Source organism: Oryctolagus cuniculus, chromosome 21, assembly GCF_051225735.1.
Source record: "Oryctolagus cuniculus isolate XC-2025 breed Fujian yellow rabbit chromosome 21, ASM5122573v1, whole genome shotgun sequence".
NCBI classification, from domain to species: Eukaryota; Metazoa; Chordata; class Mammalia; order Lagomorpha; family Leporidae; genus Oryctolagus; species Oryctolagus cuniculus.
The window spans coordinates 16,697,915-16,718,273 of record NC_142887.1 but is presented as its reverse complement, the minus strand read 5'-3'; the positions used below and the strand labels follow the sequence as shown (position 1 = coordinate 16,718,273).

Below are 20,359 nucleotides of genomic sequence, written 5' to 3'. Positions count from 1 at the left end.
GAGTACCTTTGGCAGTTTCCAGAGACGATCCAGTAGAATAATATGGCCATACTTAATTTTGGTGCTCATATTTCTAAGTTGTGATTGCATTGGGATTTTGAGTGAGTATATGTGAAGATTCATTTTTAACCAGGGCCTAAAACCTAGAGGGTTTCATTTCTAAGCATCTGTTAAAGTTGACAGTTCTATAAATTGGTACGCAGCATATTGCCGTTTACTTGATGAGGATTTGAGAGAAATGGATCAGTATCAGTTGTACTTAGTGTTGTGGCAGAGTTATGCATTTCTTTTCTTGTTTGGTAAAGACTTAAGTGTATTCTTGTTGCTGATTAATGGAAGTTGGCTTACAATTGCTTGTGCAACCTCATTAACAGTTTGTCCATGGAGTCTTTTGATGGTTTTTCTGCTTTTCAGTCAAATGTGTTTAACTGGTAGCATCGTATAGATTGTACATTTTATGTATAATTTCCATAAATAAACATTCCCTTTTCTTAATAATTACTCCCTGCTCTCCAAAGTGAACATTAGATTCAGAAGAGTGGAACTTTTAAAATCTTAAGTGGTTCTCAAGTAGGGTAATTTTTGTCCAATAGCAGACCTCTGGCAGTATCTGGAGAGACGTTTTTGGTTGCTACAGCTGGGGATAATGTGCTATTGGTATTTAAAGGGGTAGGGTCCAGGGGTGCTGCTAAACATCCTTCAATACACAAGATGCCCCTCCCCCAACAACAAAGAATTATTTGACCCTAAATACCAATGTTGTCGTCCAGGTTATGAAATCTGAAAACAAAACCCACAATGGCTTCTTTTTCTTATGCCACTGTGAATATAATACATTTGTTCTTTCTTATTTTTTTAGTTAGTTCCTATCACGCTAATTTTTTAAGTTTTTCAGACAGGCTTAGTACTTGCAGAGAGCTTATACTGTACAGAAATCCACATATTCAACACCTACAGACTGTCAAAGGACTGCATGCAGCTACTCACTGAATGCCAGTATTGCTTGCATTGTCTGTTGGAGGACTTCTGTAGTCACCAAATTATCAGTCCTCATACTGTACATCACAGGAAGTTGGCAGATACAATGATCCATCTGTTATCACACCCATCAAGTGCATTGGCTCAGAGGAAAAAGGCTGCAGATTGGAGCTCAGTGTGTGAGAGAAGTAGTGAGATTCCAAGATGCTTATCATTCTTTCCAGAAAGTCCTTTCTGGCCTTTTGACAAGCTTGACTTGCTCATTTCTAAAATGGCCTTTCAGTTTATGGTATCATTATCTTTACATTAATATTTTCAGAAAAACTAAACATGTCGTCAAAGATACTTATTTTCCAGAGAATGAGGTTTGAGGTTAACCCTCCCTTCTCCTAACCCTACTTTGCCTCACCTCCAGGGGTGGAAGATTCTTGGTCAGATTGCTGAAGAAAATGAGCAGTGGAAAATTGAAACTGCGCAATCTGGAGAGTTTTATTTTTAAAATAGTTGTTCTTAGTCTGAACTAAAGTAAGGCAAGTGTAAAACATTTTTATTTTATTGCAATTGGCCAATCCTTTAATTGCTAAATTTATGCAAGTATGATCATTTTTAAAGGGGATTGTAATTTTCATATTAATAAGAAATGTTTAGTTTGTTTCTTCTGCAAGTTTAAGTTGTCAGGGAAGTCATAGATGTTTATGACATCAGGGTATCTGATAGAGACCTTAGATCTTCTAGACAAAAGTCTTGAAGCTTTGCTTAATGGTGCATTGAATTTTTGTTGACTACCCTGGAGGTACAAGGCATGTGTTGATACTTCTTATTTTCTGAATAGTCTTCTTTGTTTGAGTTTCTCTCCTAGAAAAGCATAGTATTGGGTTTGTGTAGGCAGAAACCCACTTCTAAATTACTATCTTTGTATTATATGTCTTTCACCTAATTTAAATTCACCTTGAAATAGGCAAAATGGCATAAGAAAAAATTAAACAAGGCTGTATATGCCTAATTGAAAGTTACTAGATTGAAGATTATAAAATGAATAGAGTGCATCATTGTCTAGTCCACTTAAAAGAGTCATTGTGTTTTAGTTTCTTCTCCCTTCACCTTCAGTTTTTATTATTATTATTATTATTTTTTTTTTTTTTTGACAGGCAGAGTGGACAGTGAGAGAGAGAGAGAGAGAGAAAGGTCTTCCTTTGCCGTTGGTTCACCCTCCAATGGCTGCCGCGGCCGGCGCGCTGCGGCCGGCGCACCGCGCTGATCCGATGGCAGGAGCCAGGATCCAGGTGCTTTTCCTGGTCTCCCATGGGGTGCAGGGCCCAAGGACTTGGGCCATCCTCCACTGCACTCCCTGGCCACAGCAGAGAGCTGTCCTGGAAGAGGGGCAACCGGGACAGAATCCAGCGCCCCAACTGGGACTAGAACCCGGTGTGCCGGCGCCGCTAGGCGGAGGATTAGCCTACTGAGCCGCGGCGCCGGCCTTCACCTTCAGTTTTTTAGTAGCTCTACTGAAAATTAGATTTTTAGCAGTGTATCTTAGCGAGTAATATTTGGGATATCCTCAGTAGATAAAAATATGTCTTTTGGGACTGGGGCTGTAGCTCACAGGTAAAGCCCCAGCTTGCAGCACCATATGGGGGCTGGTTCCAGTCTCAGTTGTTCCGCTTGCCATCCAGCTCCCTGCTAATGTGCCTGGGAAAGCAGCTGAGGATGGCCCAAGTGTTTGGGGTCCTGCACCCATGTGGGAGACCCAGAAGAAGCTCTTAGTTCCTGGCTTTGGACTGGCTCAGTTCTGGCTACTACAGTCATTTGGGGAGTGAACCAGCAGATAGAAGATCTCTGTCTCTTGTCTTTCTGCCTTTCAAATAAATAAATTCATTTTTAAAAACTCCTTTAAATATTATCTGCTGAATTGAAAATTTATCATTTATTCACATGTCTGTAATAATTACTTAAAAACACTTCAGATTTCGAAATTGCTGAGAACAAATAACAAAAATTTGATGGATGGGCGTGGCATTGTGGCATAGCTGGTAAAACCGCTGGCTACTCCACTTCCAATGCAGCTTCTTGCTGAAGTACCTGGGAAAGTAACAGAGGTTGGCCCAAATACTTGGGCCCTTGCACCGATGTGGGAGACAGAAGAAGCTCCTGACTTCAGACCAGTCCAGCTCTGGCTGTTGCAGCCATTTGGAAGGTGAACAAGCAAATGGAAGATCTCTCTGTCTCTTCTTTCTATAACTCTCCCTTTCAAGTAAATACTTTTTAAAAAAATTTGATGGGCATGTATAAACCAGAGTTATTTGAGAACAATTATATTGAAGTTGATTTTCCAAGAAGAAAATCATACAAAATTGTTAAAACTGCTACTGAAATGATTTGGTGGTATTTTTCTGAAAAATTTGTTTGCTTTGCGTATTCCATTCTTCCTGCTCTCCAGTGGATAATATAAGGTTCCTGGGCCCTTGTGATGTAGCTTATGATAAATGCATAGGGACTTTCCACTCCCTCTATCTAATAGACTGAGACAAGTAGCACATATAGCCTATTCTTACATATTTTTAAAAAGATTTATTTATTCACCTGAAAGGCAGGAATAACAGAAAAAGGAGAGAGAGAGAGAGATTGAGAGATACCTTCCATCTTTTGGTTCACTCTCCAAATGGCCACAATGGTGGGGCTATGCCAGGCCAAAGACAGGAGCCTCTTCCAGGTCTCCCTCATGGGTGGCAGGAGCACAAGGACTTGGTCCTTGTTCTGCTGCCTTCCTAGGCACATCAGCAGGGAGCTGGATTGGAGTGGAGCAGCTGGGACCCAAACTGGTGTCCATATTGGATGCCAGCACTGCAGGTGCAGGCTTAAGCGTCTATGTCATAATGCCAGCCCCCCTATTCTTATTTACATTCAAATATATCAATATTAATATAATGTGTTATAGTCAATATATAATAAGAATACATAATATTTCATGATCCTGTAGCTTTATAATAAGACATTGTAAATTTATAGCCCTTAAGAGGCTTCATCCATAATTAATAGCCTTTAGATTTAATTATGTAAAGGACAGAGGGAATGAAGAGTTAATAATTCTGTTTCTAAATGTTTGTTATTGAGATAGATATTTTAAAATTTAAAATGTTCTTATTCTAGGTCTTATGAGATTCACTTTATTACATTAACTTTTAAATTATAATAGTGGGTTCATTATTGTATTTTAAATTAATATATTTTCTTGATTTGTTTCCTTCAAGAATACTTTTTATTAGTCATTCTCATCTTGTTAATTATAAAGGGTCCAAATGAGATCTTATTTTCATCTGTCTTTTATGTACTTGTTCCTATAGAATTGCTTTCATACTTGAATTATGACACTAGTTGGTTTCCATGGAAATAATATAAAGTCATGACTCTGAAAATGAGTAGAGTTTTCCTTAAATCATCAGTAGGAAAAGACCTAAGCCTTTAAAGAAGTGTGTTTTTGCTGTTCTGCATAGTATAACAACCCTTAGATTTACACTGCCATGACATGTCATGTGTAATTCCCTATCTCAAAAACTAAGTAATACTGTCTTTGGGTGGTAGATTGCATTTTGCTTCACTTGGAATGTTTTTTCAGGGTCAGAATGCTTTTCTTGATGGAAGGGTTTGTGCAGCACAGTAAGCACACAAGGACTGACATTACTCTTGTACATACAGTAATGATATTCTTCTGTATGGGTAAGAAGACAGATGGCAAAGAAAAAAGTGAGGGGCCGGTGCCGTGGCTCACTTGGTTAATCCTCCACTTGCGGTGCCAGCATCCCATATGGGCGCCGGTTCTGTCCCGGTTGCTCCTCTTCCAGTCCAGCTCTCTGCTGTGGCCCAGGAGGGCAGTGGAGGATGGCCCAAGTGCTTGGGCCCCTGCACCCGCATGGGAGACCAGGAAGAAGCACCTGGCTCCTGGCTTCGGATTAGCACAGCTCTGGCCGTAGTGGCCATTTGGGGAGTGAACCAACGGAAGGAAGACCTTTCTATGTCTCTCTCTCTCTCACTGTCTGTAACTCTACCTGTCAAATAAATAAAAAAGAAAAAAGTGAATAATTTCTTATAAAGCAATTGATTAGAAAGTGGGAAAGAGCTACTTTAGATAAAGAGGTAATGTAGGGAAAGTCTGTTGGAGGAGTCTGTGCCGAAGTCAAGCCAGCCAGACACAGGCAAAGGAGGGGTGGAGGTCCTTAGCTCGTTTTGTTGAAGCAATAAACAGAAGGCCAGTGCTATGGAAACTTGTGAAAGTGGTAGGTAGAAGTAGATACAGTTGTGATAGAGTGGGAGCTTGTAGACTATGTAAGGAGCACCCAAGCAGGACTTTAAGCTGAAGGATTTCACAGGGTGGTTTAAAGTTTGAAGAGATCACATTGTTTCATGGAAAACAGATTTAGGGTTCCTGCAGTGAATGAAGGGACACTGTGTAGTTTTGAAACTCTGCTTCCTGAAGAAGCTGAATTGCAAGAGAAATTGAACATCAGGATCTGTGCCTTACAGGATGTTAGTGTATCTCCTGTCTGGAAAGCATGTTTCATGTTTACTACTTTTCTTCTTTAGACTGTTTCTCCTTATCTGAAATGCTAACTCATTCTGAGTACGTAATGTTGTCATTGAATATATGCATATTTAAATTTTTATTACTATTTTAGAGACTACATACAGGTATTTATATTTAAACTTTAGTATAAAAAGTTTGAGTAAAAATTTATAGTAGTTATAATTTTTTTATTTCTTTGCAGATATTTGAATATGAAAATGGTAGGCCCAACGTGTATAACCCTTGGAACTTTTAATTTTGTATTATTCTATATGTGTTTTCTGAATTTCAAGCACAGTTTTAAAAGTTGTAAAATTGTGAGTTATCACAGAAAATTCCATGCAAAATAAAAATTATTGTGCAACAAATCTATTGTAGCTTCCAAGAAATATTATGGACAAAAACTCTCTTCTTTACCCTATAGTGGCTGTTATACTTTATAATAACTGGTTTTTAAACTGTGGAAAAAAGAATTTGTGTGATTGAACATCATTTGGCAAAGTATTAATACCATGTGTCAAAAGGTGATTATAAGCTAATTTCTTGGAAAGTAGATTTTTCCCTAGTCTAAGTGGCAGATAGTTTGTAAGTCTAGCCTATCAAAAGTTTGAATGCTTAATTTTAGTGTTGGTTGACTTTTGGGTTTTGTAATAAGGAGGAGTGGATTGGCTAGGTTGTAACTCTGTAAACATCTGAAATCTTCAGAATCTATCTTGGAAGGATTTCTCACATTCTAGTACATTTCATCAACATTTTACAATTAGAGAGCTGGGAAGAATCTCAAGAGTAGAGGTAACTTCAAAAGCAGCAGTAGAAACCAAGGATGTTTAACTGCCAGTGAGGCGGTCCAGGTTTTTCTGAGTGTCTCGTACTGTTTACTTCTTTGGCTTTTCCAATGGTTTGCAAATTCTGTCCTCTTTGCAAATCCTGTAATTGTTCACCTTTCCAAGTGGATTCACTATAGAGCTTCATATTTTATAATGGATAAAAATGCAGCTGCACTGGTCAAAGTGGGAAGGGCCAGAGACATGTTCAAAGCTTTTCCAAAGGACATTGGCATTCCAGGGACCACAGGGAGAAAACCACTATCCCATGTGTCAGTGAAACTACTCAGTCCTGCCTTTCCCCAGATTGTGCCTTCTCGAGCTCACTTAGCCCTGAAATCAAAGTGCCTTGTTAGCCAACATAGCCAAAGTGCTATGTTAGGAAGAACATAGGATTGAACTCATCCGTACACTATGTGAATAATCTTATTTTCCTAAAGAACTTGTAGTTTTCCTTTTTCATTGTGTTAATGCAAAGAGTCCTGTAGTGTTGAAACACTTAATGGAGTAGAAATATTGGCATTGTAGGATATTTAGGTCATTTATAAATTTTTTGCTTATGAGTTGGCAATTTTTTTAGCTTATTAAGTCTTGGATAAAGACAGCTTTTTCCTGGATACTTTTCAACTTAAAAGTTTTGAGAAACCTTCCTTACATTCAAATAGATTTTTTTTTTCACTAAAAACCCATAATTTTTTAAGGCTTGAGGAAAGAATTACTCATTCTGGCTTTTAAAGTGAAAAATAACTTCTGATTCTGTTAAGTCAGATTTATGTAATAGAAATTCTTATGGAGACAAAGTATTCATCTATTCATGTAAAATGTTCTGATTACTGAGATACCATTTTATTTCATGAGATAGAACCCTAGGGATGGAACCTCCGTTCTTCCTCCCTTCCTTTCTTCTTCCCTTTATTCCCCCATGTGCCCACAGCAGCCAGGACTGGGCCAGTCCAGAGCCAGGGGGACTCACTTGCTGCCTCCCAGTGTGTGCATTAGGAAGCTAAATTAGAAACGGAGTAGCTGACACTTAACCAATGTGACTGGTTTTGGGGGAGTCATGATTTTATACAATTTAAAAGGCAAAATACAAAATAAGAGGGATACGTGGGTGCTGATGTATAGATGCTGTGCTCTTGTTGTTTGTTTCTATCTTGTTGTTTGATTCTATATTATACAAATTTTAAACTTGTATAATTGTAATGCATGGAACACATTAGACTTCTCTTTGAATCATACTGTGTCCAAGTGCATACCAGAGATCAGTGGCTCTTTCATAGACTCTTTAGAGAAAGGCAGTGTATTTCTAGTTTCTGGCCTGTTATGGTAGCACAGATCAGAAAATTCTAAAATCCATCCAACAGCTTAAAATTGCTCCAGTGTTTTGTTGTTTCACAAAGATGTGTTTGCTTGACATAGCACCCCCCCCCCCACCTTTTTTTTGGACAGGCCATTTTTTAAAAAGGTTTGTGATTTACACATTAAAGTTTTTCTATTTGCTTATTTCATTTCATTACCATTTCAAACAAATTTTCATATATGCTAATTGTTTTGTTATTTTTGTAGTATGTTAGTGTAAAATGATGTTAGGAAACATTTTTTGAAAGAGGCTAATTTTTTTTTTTTTTTTTTTTTTTTTTTTGACAGATAGAGTTAGCGAGAGAGCGCGAAAGGTCCTCCCTCCGTTGGTTCATCCCCCAAATGGCCGCTACGGCTAATCTTTTAAGAAATGCTGTATTATATATAATCTTTTTTTAAAAGAATTATTTTATTTATTTGAAAGACAGAGTTACAGAGAGAAGTAGAGCCAGAGAGAGAGGGAGGTCTTCCATTCCTCTGGTTCACTCCTCAAATAACCACAATGGCCAGAACTGAGCTGATCTGAAGCTAGGAGCCAAGAGCTTCCTCCAGGTCTCCCACTTGGGTGCAGGGGCCCAAGGACTTGGGCCATCCTCCACTGCTTTCCCAGGCCGTAGCAGAGGACTGGATGGGAAGAGGAGCAGCCAGGACTAGAACCAGTGCTCATATGGGAAGCAGGCCTTTAACCCACTGTGTCGCAGTGCCGGCCCCTAGAATCTGTTAATGCTAAAAAATACTTCGAATATTTTGGTTTAACTATAAACTTAAAAGTTCTTGGTGAATACTTTATTTATATAATATGTATTTATATGTTTACTTGGAGGGGAAAGAGAGAGAGCACAACCTAGCTCTCATTCCTTGGTTCACTCCTCAAATGTCTACTAAGGCTGGTGGCATGAATTAAATGCCTGGAACTCAGTCCAGTTCTCCTGTGTGGCAGGAACTGAACAACATGTCTGCCTGCCAGGATCTGCATGCGGAGGAAGCTGGAATCAGGAGGGTCTGCCTAACTGATATCTTAACTACTAGGCCAAATACCTGCCTCGTGAAGACTTTTGTTTTCCTTGTTAGCTACTAAATTTCCATAAATTTCAGCCTAGCAACACATATACATAAATCCACAGAATACTGCAGTTGTGTGACAATGTGGAGAAATGCTTCGATTTAAGAATTCCATAAAAAATTGACTTTAAATGTCACCTTTAAAATCTGGCTTAAGACTTTTTTTTCAAGTTTAAATTGAATTATATTCATAGTTCAGACCTTTGCCAGGTATAGTGATTGAGGAGTGTTTGGTGCAGTGATAGGCTGATATAATTATTAGACAGTTCTGTTAATCAAAATCATGTTTTTGTTTTACTGTGTTACAAAGTAGGTTTTCTGGACTTGGAGCAGCATATTAAATAAATTAAAACATTCATTTTTAGTAAAACTAGGTAACAGAAAAAGTAAGAGAACAAGTCATTTTACAGTACATGTAAAATAATGGGAAAAGAGAAGGGAGTTAATACTCTTGTTGATTTTTGTACTCCTATGGTGAAAGAAGGTACACTAATAATAATTTTTGGATACAAAAAATTGGGTATATAGAATGAGTTTGCTTAATCCGTATCTCTTCTGTTTACCAAAGAAGTATACCAGCTACCTATGAGCTCTCAAGGAGGTGGCAGTGGTATTCCATATGGACACCAGTTCAAGTTCTGTCTGCTGCAGTTCTGATCCAGCTCCCTGCTGATGAGCCCAGGAAGGCAGCAGAAGATGGTCCAAATCCTTGGGTCCCTGCCACCCTGCAAGAGACTAGGAAGAAGCTCCTGGCTTCTGATAGGCCCAGCTCTGGCATTTATGGCCATCTGGGGAATGAACCAACAGATGGAAGATATTCTCTTTCTCTCTCTTTCTCCCTCTTCCTCTCCCCTTCTCTTCCCTTCTCTATAACTCTACCTTTAAAATAAATAAATAAAATTTTTCTTAGAGGAGGTGACACTGCGCATGGCCTGAAGCAGCCTTTGTGTGTACTGAGCTTTATAGTTGAATGTGTGTCTCTCTCAACATTTGCTATTGTAACCTATCAGCTAAAAAATAATTACTATGTCACTTTGGTTGGTGGCTCAAATAGCAAAAATATGCTGTCTCTTAATCAAAGGTGATTACAGTTTTTTCCTCTCTGTAAATGTGCTTGTTGTGTAACGAGAATGCATTAGTCTCAGCCTGATGTACGAAATGAAAGGCAGCAAGAAGCAGCACCATTGTTATCACTCCAGGCGTGTCTAATGAATCGTGTTTCCATGTTCTCTTGGTCACGCCAAAGAGTGCCCTCAGCCAGGGCTAAGCCTCCTGTAAAATGCTCTTTAAGATTGTGGTAGCAAGAGCAGAAATGCTAGTGGGGGTGGGGATAGAATACCAAAGAGACAGCTGCATTTCAAACAGTTACAGCTGCAAGGATTACTCACTGTAATAGCAGTGACAGACAACTGTTTGAGCTTTAGTGCAAAGGCAATTTGGGGACTTGCCCTGTCAGAATTTTAGTAGAAGGCTGCAGTGTGTGTGTGTGTGTGTGTGTGTACACATACAAACGTTTCAAATCAGATTATGTCTGAACGAATGGTGGAAATAATTTTTAGATTTTTACTCCTCACTTGTGCCAGTGTTGAAATCAGTGGTTGAGTCATCTTAAGTAAAATCATTATCATCTAGGAAGTTTGTAAAATATTTATTTGTAGCATTAATAGATTTAAGTGCCAATGCTATATCTGAATCACATGTTTGGGTTTCCTTCTCAAAATTTGTATTGTGATGGTTCCTGTTCTATGACAGTGCTGGTCTTTGTGGTTTCTGAGCCTGTGTTTCTTCTTCTTCTTCTTTTTTTTTTAATCCAAGTATATACTGTTTAATGAGTAACAAAAGCCTTATTTTCAAAATGTATTTCGAATATGTGTGTTTATGAAAGGAATGCATGTCTGTAGAAGAAGTCTGGAGATTACATGAAGAAATAAATAAGATTTCATTATTCCAACCAAAGATAACCATTCATTTTGATGATTGTCCTTCTGGACTGTTGTTTATGAATTTTAGAGCATATATTGAGAGTGTATTAAAAGATTTAAAAGGTAAAACAATAATAATTAAAAATCTTCCAAATGAATAGCAAATGGAGGAGCTTTGGTGTTTGGAAGTTAACAGCAGCCATTGTAAAAATTTCTTTTTCAATATGCAGCTATTAAAGTACCATTGAAGCCCATTTTCTGTAGTAATTATCTTTTGAAGATCTTGCGCAGTTTATCTAGAAGTTTAGTTCTATGGTCTCCTTCAATTTAAAGGTTACTGGCTTTACATGGAGTCCTGTGATCCATTGAAATGCTAACTTGGGTCATGTCTTCACTGCTACAATGCTGTGTAGAAGCTGTCATTAAAATTCTGGTGATTCGGCAACTTGCAGAGAACCCGTGCTGTTTGAGATTCTTTAGGAAGACATTACACTGTTCTCTGCTTCTGTCTCCTGAGTACTGTCAATATTTGTATAATCATTTAACTTGCAATTAGATCAGAACAAATGGAGCATTTTGATATATGCCTTCTGTTATTCTTTTTCCCCCTGTATCTTATTTGATTGAAGAATTGATATTGGAAATTTAAAATCCATTTCCAACATATATTGTTAAATGAAATCAAATACTCTACATCCACACGCAATTTAAAAAAATCAGAGCTCTAAGTGGGTAGAATTTGATATAGGTAGAGTCCATTTAGTTATTAATGACTTCAGATACAGATTTTACAAGGCAATCAATGGCAGCATAACTGTGATCAATCAATGGTATTGTATGTAATTGGATTTTTATGGGTGCAATGTTGTATTTCAGAATTCATATAGCATGCTACTTTTTGTAACTTAATTTTTTAAAAGATTTATTTATTTATTTGGAAAGTCAGAGTTACACACAGAGAGAAGGAGAAGCAGAGAGAGAGAAGTCTTCCATCGCTGGTTCACTCCCCAATTGGCTGCCACAGCCGGAGTTGCGCCGATCCAAAGCCAGCAACCAGGAGCTTCTTCCGGGTCTCCCATGCTGGTGCAGGGGCCCAAGGACTTGGGCCATCCTCCACTGCTTTCCCAGGCCATAGCAGAGAGCTGGATCAGAAGTGGAGCAGCAGGGACTCGAACCGGCAGCCATATGGGATGCCACCACTGCAGGCAGCGTCTTTACCTGCTATATCACAGCGCTGGCCCCTTTAATTTTTTTGTAAATCAGTTTTTCAGAAAATTAGATACTTCAAAATTCTACATATTTATCTTTAAAGTATTCTTTCATTTTATGTGATCCATAAAATTAAATTGATAAATGCTTTCTTATTATAGTAGCTCCTTGGTATAGATCTTAAGAAGTAAAATAAAAAATTTTTAAGCAACTACAGTGTTTTTTGTATTGAACTTAAAGGTTGAAAACAAAGACAGTGGGAAAATTTAAAGCCTGGATTCAGAGTTATGCTATCTTTAGCAGTTTGTCACTGAAATCTAACTGGGGAACAGTCTCCTTGTTTCATTGGTCTTGTTTCAGGCTATTTCTGTTTCTATAGTTTGGAGCAAAATTTGATTCTCAATTTTAATGGCCGAATAAGGAGTGCTAGCCCCTAAAGTGCCCCTCCTCCTTGTAGTATTCGCAGTAGCCAATGTGCTTGCTGAACTCATTGTTCTGGATAATAGGTTTCATTAGTTTTGATGCCTGAGGTAAAAAAGCAGTAGGTGAGAGTAAGAAGTGTTTTTGATGTCTAGACGTTCATTTCAGCTGTTGCTGCAATATGATACATTAAAAGGAAATATGTATCATGGCTCAGAGGAAATGTGTATTCTTTGAAAGTAATTCTACTTTTAAACTGCGCAAGGCAGGGTGACCTGAATTCTAAAAGCATGAGCTTGGATTTCTTCAAGGTTTCACAATCTTTATGCTCCTCCCTACTCTATTCCCGTCTCCCTCCCCCTACTTTTTTCCTTCAAGTGAAGTATGTCAGTTTCATTTGTGGAATTTTAAGAGATATCTTTCCAAGATCTCTGCTGGGAAACACAAAATCATTGAAGTATACATTGCTTTGATACTTTGCCGTATTGACTCCCCCCACCAGAACCTTTTATATGTTTTTTCTTCTAAAGATGCTTATTAATTCAGCAAGGAACCCTGCTTTGTGAAGTTGAAAGAAGTTGTATTACAATTTGTGAGGATTTTGAAATAGTTGGGCATTAAGCAGTAATTATTTCTATTTAAAATTTTTCTTTATAAAACACTGTCTCTTCAGCTAAAATAATGTATATAGTACTTTTACAGTTTAAATATTTGATTATGAGGATTACTATATTTAAAAAGTTAAATAATAGCAATTTAAACAATATTTGATTATAGTTTTTACAGTTAAAGTGAGATAACTTTAGTGCCAAAATAGTTTTTATTTGTAAATAGGCAGCTAGGTTCGTACTTAATTTTTCATTCTTAATCTGGTCATAGAAAAAAAAATAACAACAGGAGAATGTGTAGTTCAAGAATTCTTTGTTTTGGTTGATTCTTGCCACTCTATTTTATACACGTATTAGGTCTCAGTTTTTTCTCATCTGAGGTCAACAATGTTTTATAAAATTTTCTCTGTTGTGCATTAATAAACTTAATAAGTGTTGTCTATAGAGATGGAGTTCTTAGTACTTTATAGTCTAAAGAAGCATTGAGCATTTGGTGGAAACTGAGAAGATCAGAAGAATTAGAAAGGTCTCCCTCTGCTCTTAAGATGTAGGCATTATCCCCTGGAGAGGTACAAGTATTGTAAAGAGAAGGGTGCATTATCTGCAGCCCTTCTAAGAGACTTTGGCAGTTTTTCTTCTCAGTCTACCTTGAAAGGGAAACAGAGAACTAAATGGGTCAGCTCATTTATAGAAACTTAAATTTGACTACTCCAACTGCCTCCTTCCCTTCCCCAAAGTACTTCCTGAAGAATCTCCATATCAAGCAAATAAACTATTTAAATTTTACCATGTGCCTAGATGTGGAACTGCCTCAGATGAATTAGTTTAGAAAGCTAAAATGTGGTTTTACCTGACTTTATCATGGAGTTGTATAGATGCATTACAGAAGTAATTTCAGTATGTTTAGTTTTCAAAAATGTTACTTGCAATTATTTAGAAAACATTAAGGTCCAAATTTCGGAACCAAAAGGAAATATAACTTGAGTGTCACAAGTTGTCTTTGTAGCTAGTGCTGAAAGTTCTGACCTATTCACCGTATGCAGGACTGTGGTATGCTGGGAAGAGGATGAGTGATAGTCACAAAATTCAGATTTCAGTTCCATTCATCCCACTAGTCCTCTTAATTGGATATAAGCAGATTTTAGATGGAAGCTAATTTGAATAAAATTCAAAAGGGTTGTGTATGTAGTAACAGGTCAACTCAACATGTGTTTATGAATTCTGAGACATTCTAGATGCTGCAGCTATGAAAAGAAATTGCTTCCTCTTGATTTCTTTTAATGGAAAAATTGATCTTTATAAAACCAGATTAAAAAGTTTGATCCTTTAGACTGCTGACTATACCTGAATTTGAATTCATACTTTAGACTTCTTAATTACATGGTCTCAGACAAGTTTCTTCAGATTCTTAAGCATTTGTTTTCTTCTTCACAGAATGGAGATTAAAAAGAAATTTTTGTAATAGAGTTTCACACCAAGAAAACTGGGTTGACTAAAAGAATATTGAATGTTTACAGAACTGCAGCATTTTGAGAATCACCACTGTTGAAGTGGTGTGGTGAGAGAAAAGTGCTGTCTGCCATGGGGCACTAGATGCTACAATGTTGTTGCTGCTTTCATGACCCAACCTGGATCTTGAAGCCTCTCTTTGTAGTGCTGACAGAATGATCTCTCCATCCCTCTTTTTTTCCTGGATCAGAGTCAAAGGTGTGGGCCAGGAATATCTTGTGGAGTTTGCAGCATATGTATGTATATCCTTGTTGTCAGACTGTAGAAGATGGAAAAGAAAATCATTCTCTTTTAGTTTCCATTAGGAGTGATCATCTTTGGCTCCTTGACAGTTCCCAGCCACCTAGGCGTTAGGCAATGCTCAGTGATAAGGAAGAAATCTGGTGCTGTGCGGCTAAAGTGCATGTCAGAATTCTTCACTATGTGTCCTACTATTGTGTTGACTAATCTCCTCAGCTGTCTCTTTATATGATAATCTATATAGTGCGTGGTTCAAAACCTGGGATGCAGAATAAAATAATAAACTTTGTTTTCTGGATAGAGAAATAATTTTGATGATAACATCATTTTAAAGTATTGGACTTTCTTCTGAACATGAAATAGATAAGAAATGAAGGATGCTCTGGTTTATCTTTATTTTGACATAGATTTGCTTTTGATGGTAAATTAAAAGGGTCAGCAGGTTAATGTGTACCTTTACATTTATAGGCCACATTGATGTTATTTGTTAGAATGTTTAATCCATGGTCATAGTTGTCAGCTTACTGTAAATTATTGACTGTTCTCAAATCTGTAGTACAATATTTCTGATGTAGGAAATTTACATGTTTTGTGGTACATTGGGTTAAGGCACTGCATGGAACAAATGCATCTCATGTCCAAGTACCTGGTTGGAGTCTGGGCTGTTGTGTTTTCCATCCTGCTAATGCGTCTTGGGAGGCAGCAGAGGATATCCCAAGTACTTGAGCCTCTGCCACCCACATGGGAGACCAGGAGGCAGCCAGTGCTCCTGGCTTCAGCCTGGCCCAGCTCTGACTGTTGAGGCCATCTGGGGAGTAAACCAGCTGATGGAAGGCACACTGCTTACATTTTCCCTCCTTCCTGCACCCTCCCACCCCCATCTCTCTGCCTTTCAAATAAAAGAAGTTTTTAAAAATTCGTGTGAAATATAGACACTGTACGTCTTTGTAGTTACTTCCCTTGACTTGTAATTTATAATTTTCTACTTTTAATTCTTAGTTCATTTCCCTTAAACAAGAGCTTAATGTTGTAAGATTGGTTTTACTTTGTGTTATTACATTCTTCCTGATTTTATGTTCATTTCATACCTAAACTTTATATTAATTTATATAATTTATAGTTATATAATCCATTTTGAGTTTTAATCTCCTCCCTCATTACTTGCAGCACCATTTGCTGAAAAGACTGTCTTTCTCCACTGACTTGCCTTGATACTTTTGTGGCTCTATTTCTGTACTGTGTCTATGCTGTTGTATTGTGTACATGTCTGTCCTTTCCCCAGTACAGTGCTGTCTAGTCTATCCTTCCTTCATAGTAAGTCTGGAAATCAGGTAATGGAAGTCTTCCAGCTGTAACCTTTTTTTTAACCACATTGTTTAGGTTATTCTCATTCCTTTGCTTTTTTGTATAAATATACTATAAAACCATGGTGCAGGGTTATTGATTGAAGTGGAATATATTCCATAATTGGTTTGGGAAGAATTGACATCTTAAATAGTAATGATTTTTCTAGTCTATGATCAGTTTATTTGTGTTATTTCTTCTGTCAGTAGTACAGTTTTTAGTTGTCAGTAGTACAGTTTTTAGCATACAGGTCTTGTATATATTTTGTAAAATTTATACCCAAGAGTTTCATAGTTTTTGGTGCTACTGTGAATGACACTTAAATTTTTCTAATTATTCATTCCAATGTATAGATGAATACTGGTTTGTGTCTATTTACCTTGTATTCTATGAATTAGCTAAGTCTACACTTTAAGTTCTTGGAAAAAAATCATTTTCAGTTCTTGGAAATTTTTTTTTTGCTGATTTTTGTTTTCAAAGATTTTTAAATAGTCATGTCTTAGAGACAGATTTATCTCTTCCACTCTACTTTTTATGCTTAGTACCTCTTTTTCTTGCCTTATTGTTCTGGATAGGAATTCAAGTCTAAAGTGCAATAGGAGAGGTAAGAGCAGACGTCTTTACCTTTCAGTTTTCTGCCATGATGTGTAATGTTAATTGTGGGTTTTCGTAATAGCTGCCTTAATTTTTTGTTTTTTAAGAAAAAAAAGTAAGATGTATTTTAAAATGATTGAAATAAGGATAAAATCATTGTGGTACTGTAAAACTGTGTCTGGCATGCAGCAGATGTGATAACGTTGGCCTTGCCTCTGAATGTCCAGACTTGTTTTGTGTTCTCCATGACACAGCTGGATACCTGTAGCACCTCAGCCGTTCTGTTAATAAAGTGTTTGAGGACCATTTGAGGAAAAGTTCTGGTTGTTGTCTTAAAACTTTACTTTGTTATCATCTGGTAAGGCCAAAGTAACAGCATCATTAAAACTTAAAAAATAGTGCTATCATTAGAAAGCACTTAGATGTGAATATGTGATATTCTATAAGATTACTAATCTTGTTTCTTCAGTAAATCTAGTGTATGTTTAAAAACAGGTGAAAAAGAGTCAGGCTATTCTAAATTAAAGGAGACAAGTTATATCTGGTAGATCTTGTTTAGATTCTTATTTGATGTGTACCAAAGTAGAAGCAAGATTTGCTATAAAATATATCAAGAAAAAATAAGGTGGCTGATGTAGATTACATAGTATTAATAATTTGGGTTATTATTAACTTCATGGGATGTACCATTCTACTTTGAAGTACATTAAAAGATTTTGACTATAGGATTAAAAAAAAAATGTGAATAGCTATTTTTAACTTTGCAAAAAAAAAATCTAGCTGGCATCTCATATGAGCACTGGTTTGATACCTATTTGCTCTGCTTCTGATCCAGCTCCCTACCAGTGGACCTGGGAAAGCAATGGAAGATGACCCAAGTCCTTGGGCCCCTGTACCCACATGAGAGAACCAAATGAAGCTCCTGGCTTCAGCCTGGCTCAGCCTCAGCTGTTGCATCCATTTTGGGGAGTCAACCAGCAGATGAAAGATTCTCTCTCTCTCTCTCTCTCTCTCTCTCTCTCTATTCTCTCTCTCTCTACCTTTCAAATAAAAATTAATCTTTAAAAACAAAAAAAGTGGGACACTTGCACAAAAGCTGTATCACTAGCACTTGTGATATTGCAAAGGACTGCTGTTGTAGAAACCAGTGACAAAGTTGAGGAGTGGTTCAGATGAGTTGAATTTTGAACATTAATATATAGGTTCAGGAACTCTGAACTAATTTATTTTGTGCATGTTATATAGCAGTATATGAAAACCTGTCTCTATCTATAAAGGACCTCTTAAAAATTGGAAGTGATAAAAAGGATGTTTTAGTTTGTCACCTTCCATACCTCCTTCAGTGACTTATGAAAGAATGGTCAGTGAAACACATTAGGAAGCAGATTAATATGCAGTGCTGTTCTTTGTTGAGAACTTAGCTCTCGTTCATATTCAGGAAAAGCTGTACCCAAAAGAAATATGTGTGAGTGCAAGAATATATGATACTTGCAGAGGATTGTAGAAAACAAGAAATGTCAGTTTATTGTACTTTTTTTTTTTTTTTTTTTTATTCCTGGTAGTCATCAGTATAGTTTAGTATGTCAGGATTAGCCACATAGGCAGGACAATAGAAGTTATCTGCCATGCCAAGAAAAAAAATACTTATTCAGGTTCATAATTTTAAAGTAATCTGATAAAGGACATGAATTATAAGCACTCTCTCAGATGCTTTAGGAAGAAGTGTAGAAATACCTTTGAGGTACCTGTTGGTACTGTAAGAGTCCGCAGAATGCATGGTGGATTTCACTTGTGTTTTAAATCTCTGTTAAAGTTTTGTCTGCTGAGTGTTTTTGTCAAGATAATAAACAAAAGAAAAGGAAATTTTCTTTGGCAAATGTTGTTTTCATCCTTTCAGTTTTTTTTCTCTCTTGCATTGAATTATTATAATTTAAAAGGAAACTGTCTCCTCTAGAGCAGTTTATATCTGTTTATATATTTATGAGATGAAAGATTTTTAGGACTACATGGGGCATTGGTAGTCTGTTAGAATCTGTTGGTTTTAGAGAACTCATGGCTCAGTGTTGTACTTCATAGCCAAATATGTTATTTTTCAGAATATCAAACCTTATCCAAATTATCTGAATTCAGGAAATAAATTTGATGTTATACCAAGATTTAACTTTTCTGACAGTCTTCCTAAAGTCATATCTTTAAAAGCCTGTCTGAATATGACCCTCAAAACATTTAAAGAAAAGTAACTGATACCTTTTTATATTTTTCCTCTTGATTTTCCCTTTGAAAGTATAGATCATATCTTTGGTATTATTTTGTGATATTCTTGCTTCCTTTCAGTAGAACTTTAATAAAATTAGTCTTGGTAGCACTATTAGGTAGATAAAATTGAGAATATCAAATGATTTTTAAACTTTGAAGGAACAGATTGAAAAAACTTATGGGAGGGGAATTGCATTGTACCTCATGTTTCACATAGTTTTTTAAAAAACATTTTCTTTTGTATGTAACTATTTGATAACTTCTGGCAAATACTTTGTTGCAGTGTGAGATTGAGATTATTTAGATAATTTAAATTAACATATTAACTTTTCTTTAGAAAAATGCTTTAAAAGTTTCTTTATTTTTATTTGGATGTCCTTTTTACTGGTTCTTTTTTTTTCTTTTTTCTTATTTTTTTTTTCAGTTGTGGAAGAAGGACTCTGGGAAAATGGCCTTTCCTATGAATGTAGGACGCTGCTCTTCAAAGCGATCCACAATCTGTTAGAAAGGTAAGAGAAGGAACACATGGCAGAGTCCACTGCTAGATATTTGGAAGGTCTCCACATGCACGGATTTATTGTTAGTATAAAAATTACGATACATAAATTGCTTGCTTTTTTCTGTTGATATAATTTCAAACTTAGAAGTTTCAGGAATAATACAGTGAACGCCCATCTGTCCCTGTCCCCCTTAATGTGGGTGTTTAAATTTATTCCCCAGACTATGTGCAGACTCAGGATCGATGCTCACTTCTACCCCTAAGTATGTAGGGTGCATTTTTAAGGACAAAGTTATCCTTTCATATAAACCACAGTACAATTATGACAATTAAGAAATTCAAATGCCATTGTATAGTCTATAGTTCAGTTCAAATATTGCCAGTTGTCCTAATTATACCTTTTATACCTTATCTCCTTTAGAGCTAAATATGATCACCCATTGTAGTTAATTTTCATGTTGCTTTAAATCCAGAACAGTTCTGTAGCCTCTTTAAAAAAAAAAAATTGAAACACAGAGGGAAACAAAGAGAAACCCAGACAGACAGATTTCTCCAATCATCAGGGTCACTCCCCAAATGCCAAAACAGCTAGAATTGGACTAGACCAAATCCAGGACCCGGGAGCTCAGTCTGGGTCTCTCCCATGTGGATGGTAGGGATACAACTACTTGAGCCATCACCTGCTATGTTGTAGGACGCTCATGATTCACAAGCGGGGATTTGGAACAGAATCAGAACTCAAACCCAGGGCACTCATATGCAGGCATCCTAACCACTGCACCAAAAACCAGCCCTTTTTTTCTTTTTTGATGTTGACATTTTTGATAAAGCCAGGCCATATGTTGGCCTTTTAATTCAAGCTAGTTTTCTAATGGTTAGATGCCGGTTATACTTTTTAGTAGGGATCCATAGCAGTTATGTCACATTCTGCTCAGTATATTATACCAGGAAGCATGTGATGTTGAGCCCAAATAATA

General features: G+C 36.8%; 1 protein-coding gene across 4 annotated transcripts in view; it reads left to right on the top strand.

The window, feature by feature from the left end:
• Nucleotides 1-20,359, top strand: part of MED13L (mediator complex subunit 13L) — a 318,626-nt gene that overhangs the window by 149,730 nt on the left and 148,537 nt on the right. For 3 of the 4 annotated variants that reach the window (XR_007911907.3, XM_051826600.3, XM_051826599.3), the window contains exon 3: nt 19,308-19,392. The exons of the other annotated variant lie outside the window; for it this stretch is intronic. Coding sequence is in view for 2 of the 3 variants with exons in the window: in XM_051826600.3 (XP_051682560.2) it covers nt 19,308-19,392 (85 nt within the window). In the remaining variant the exon portion in view is untranslated. The remainder of the gene's footprint in view (nt 1-19,307; nt 19,393-20,359) is intronic. 4 annotated transcript variants of the gene reach the window in all.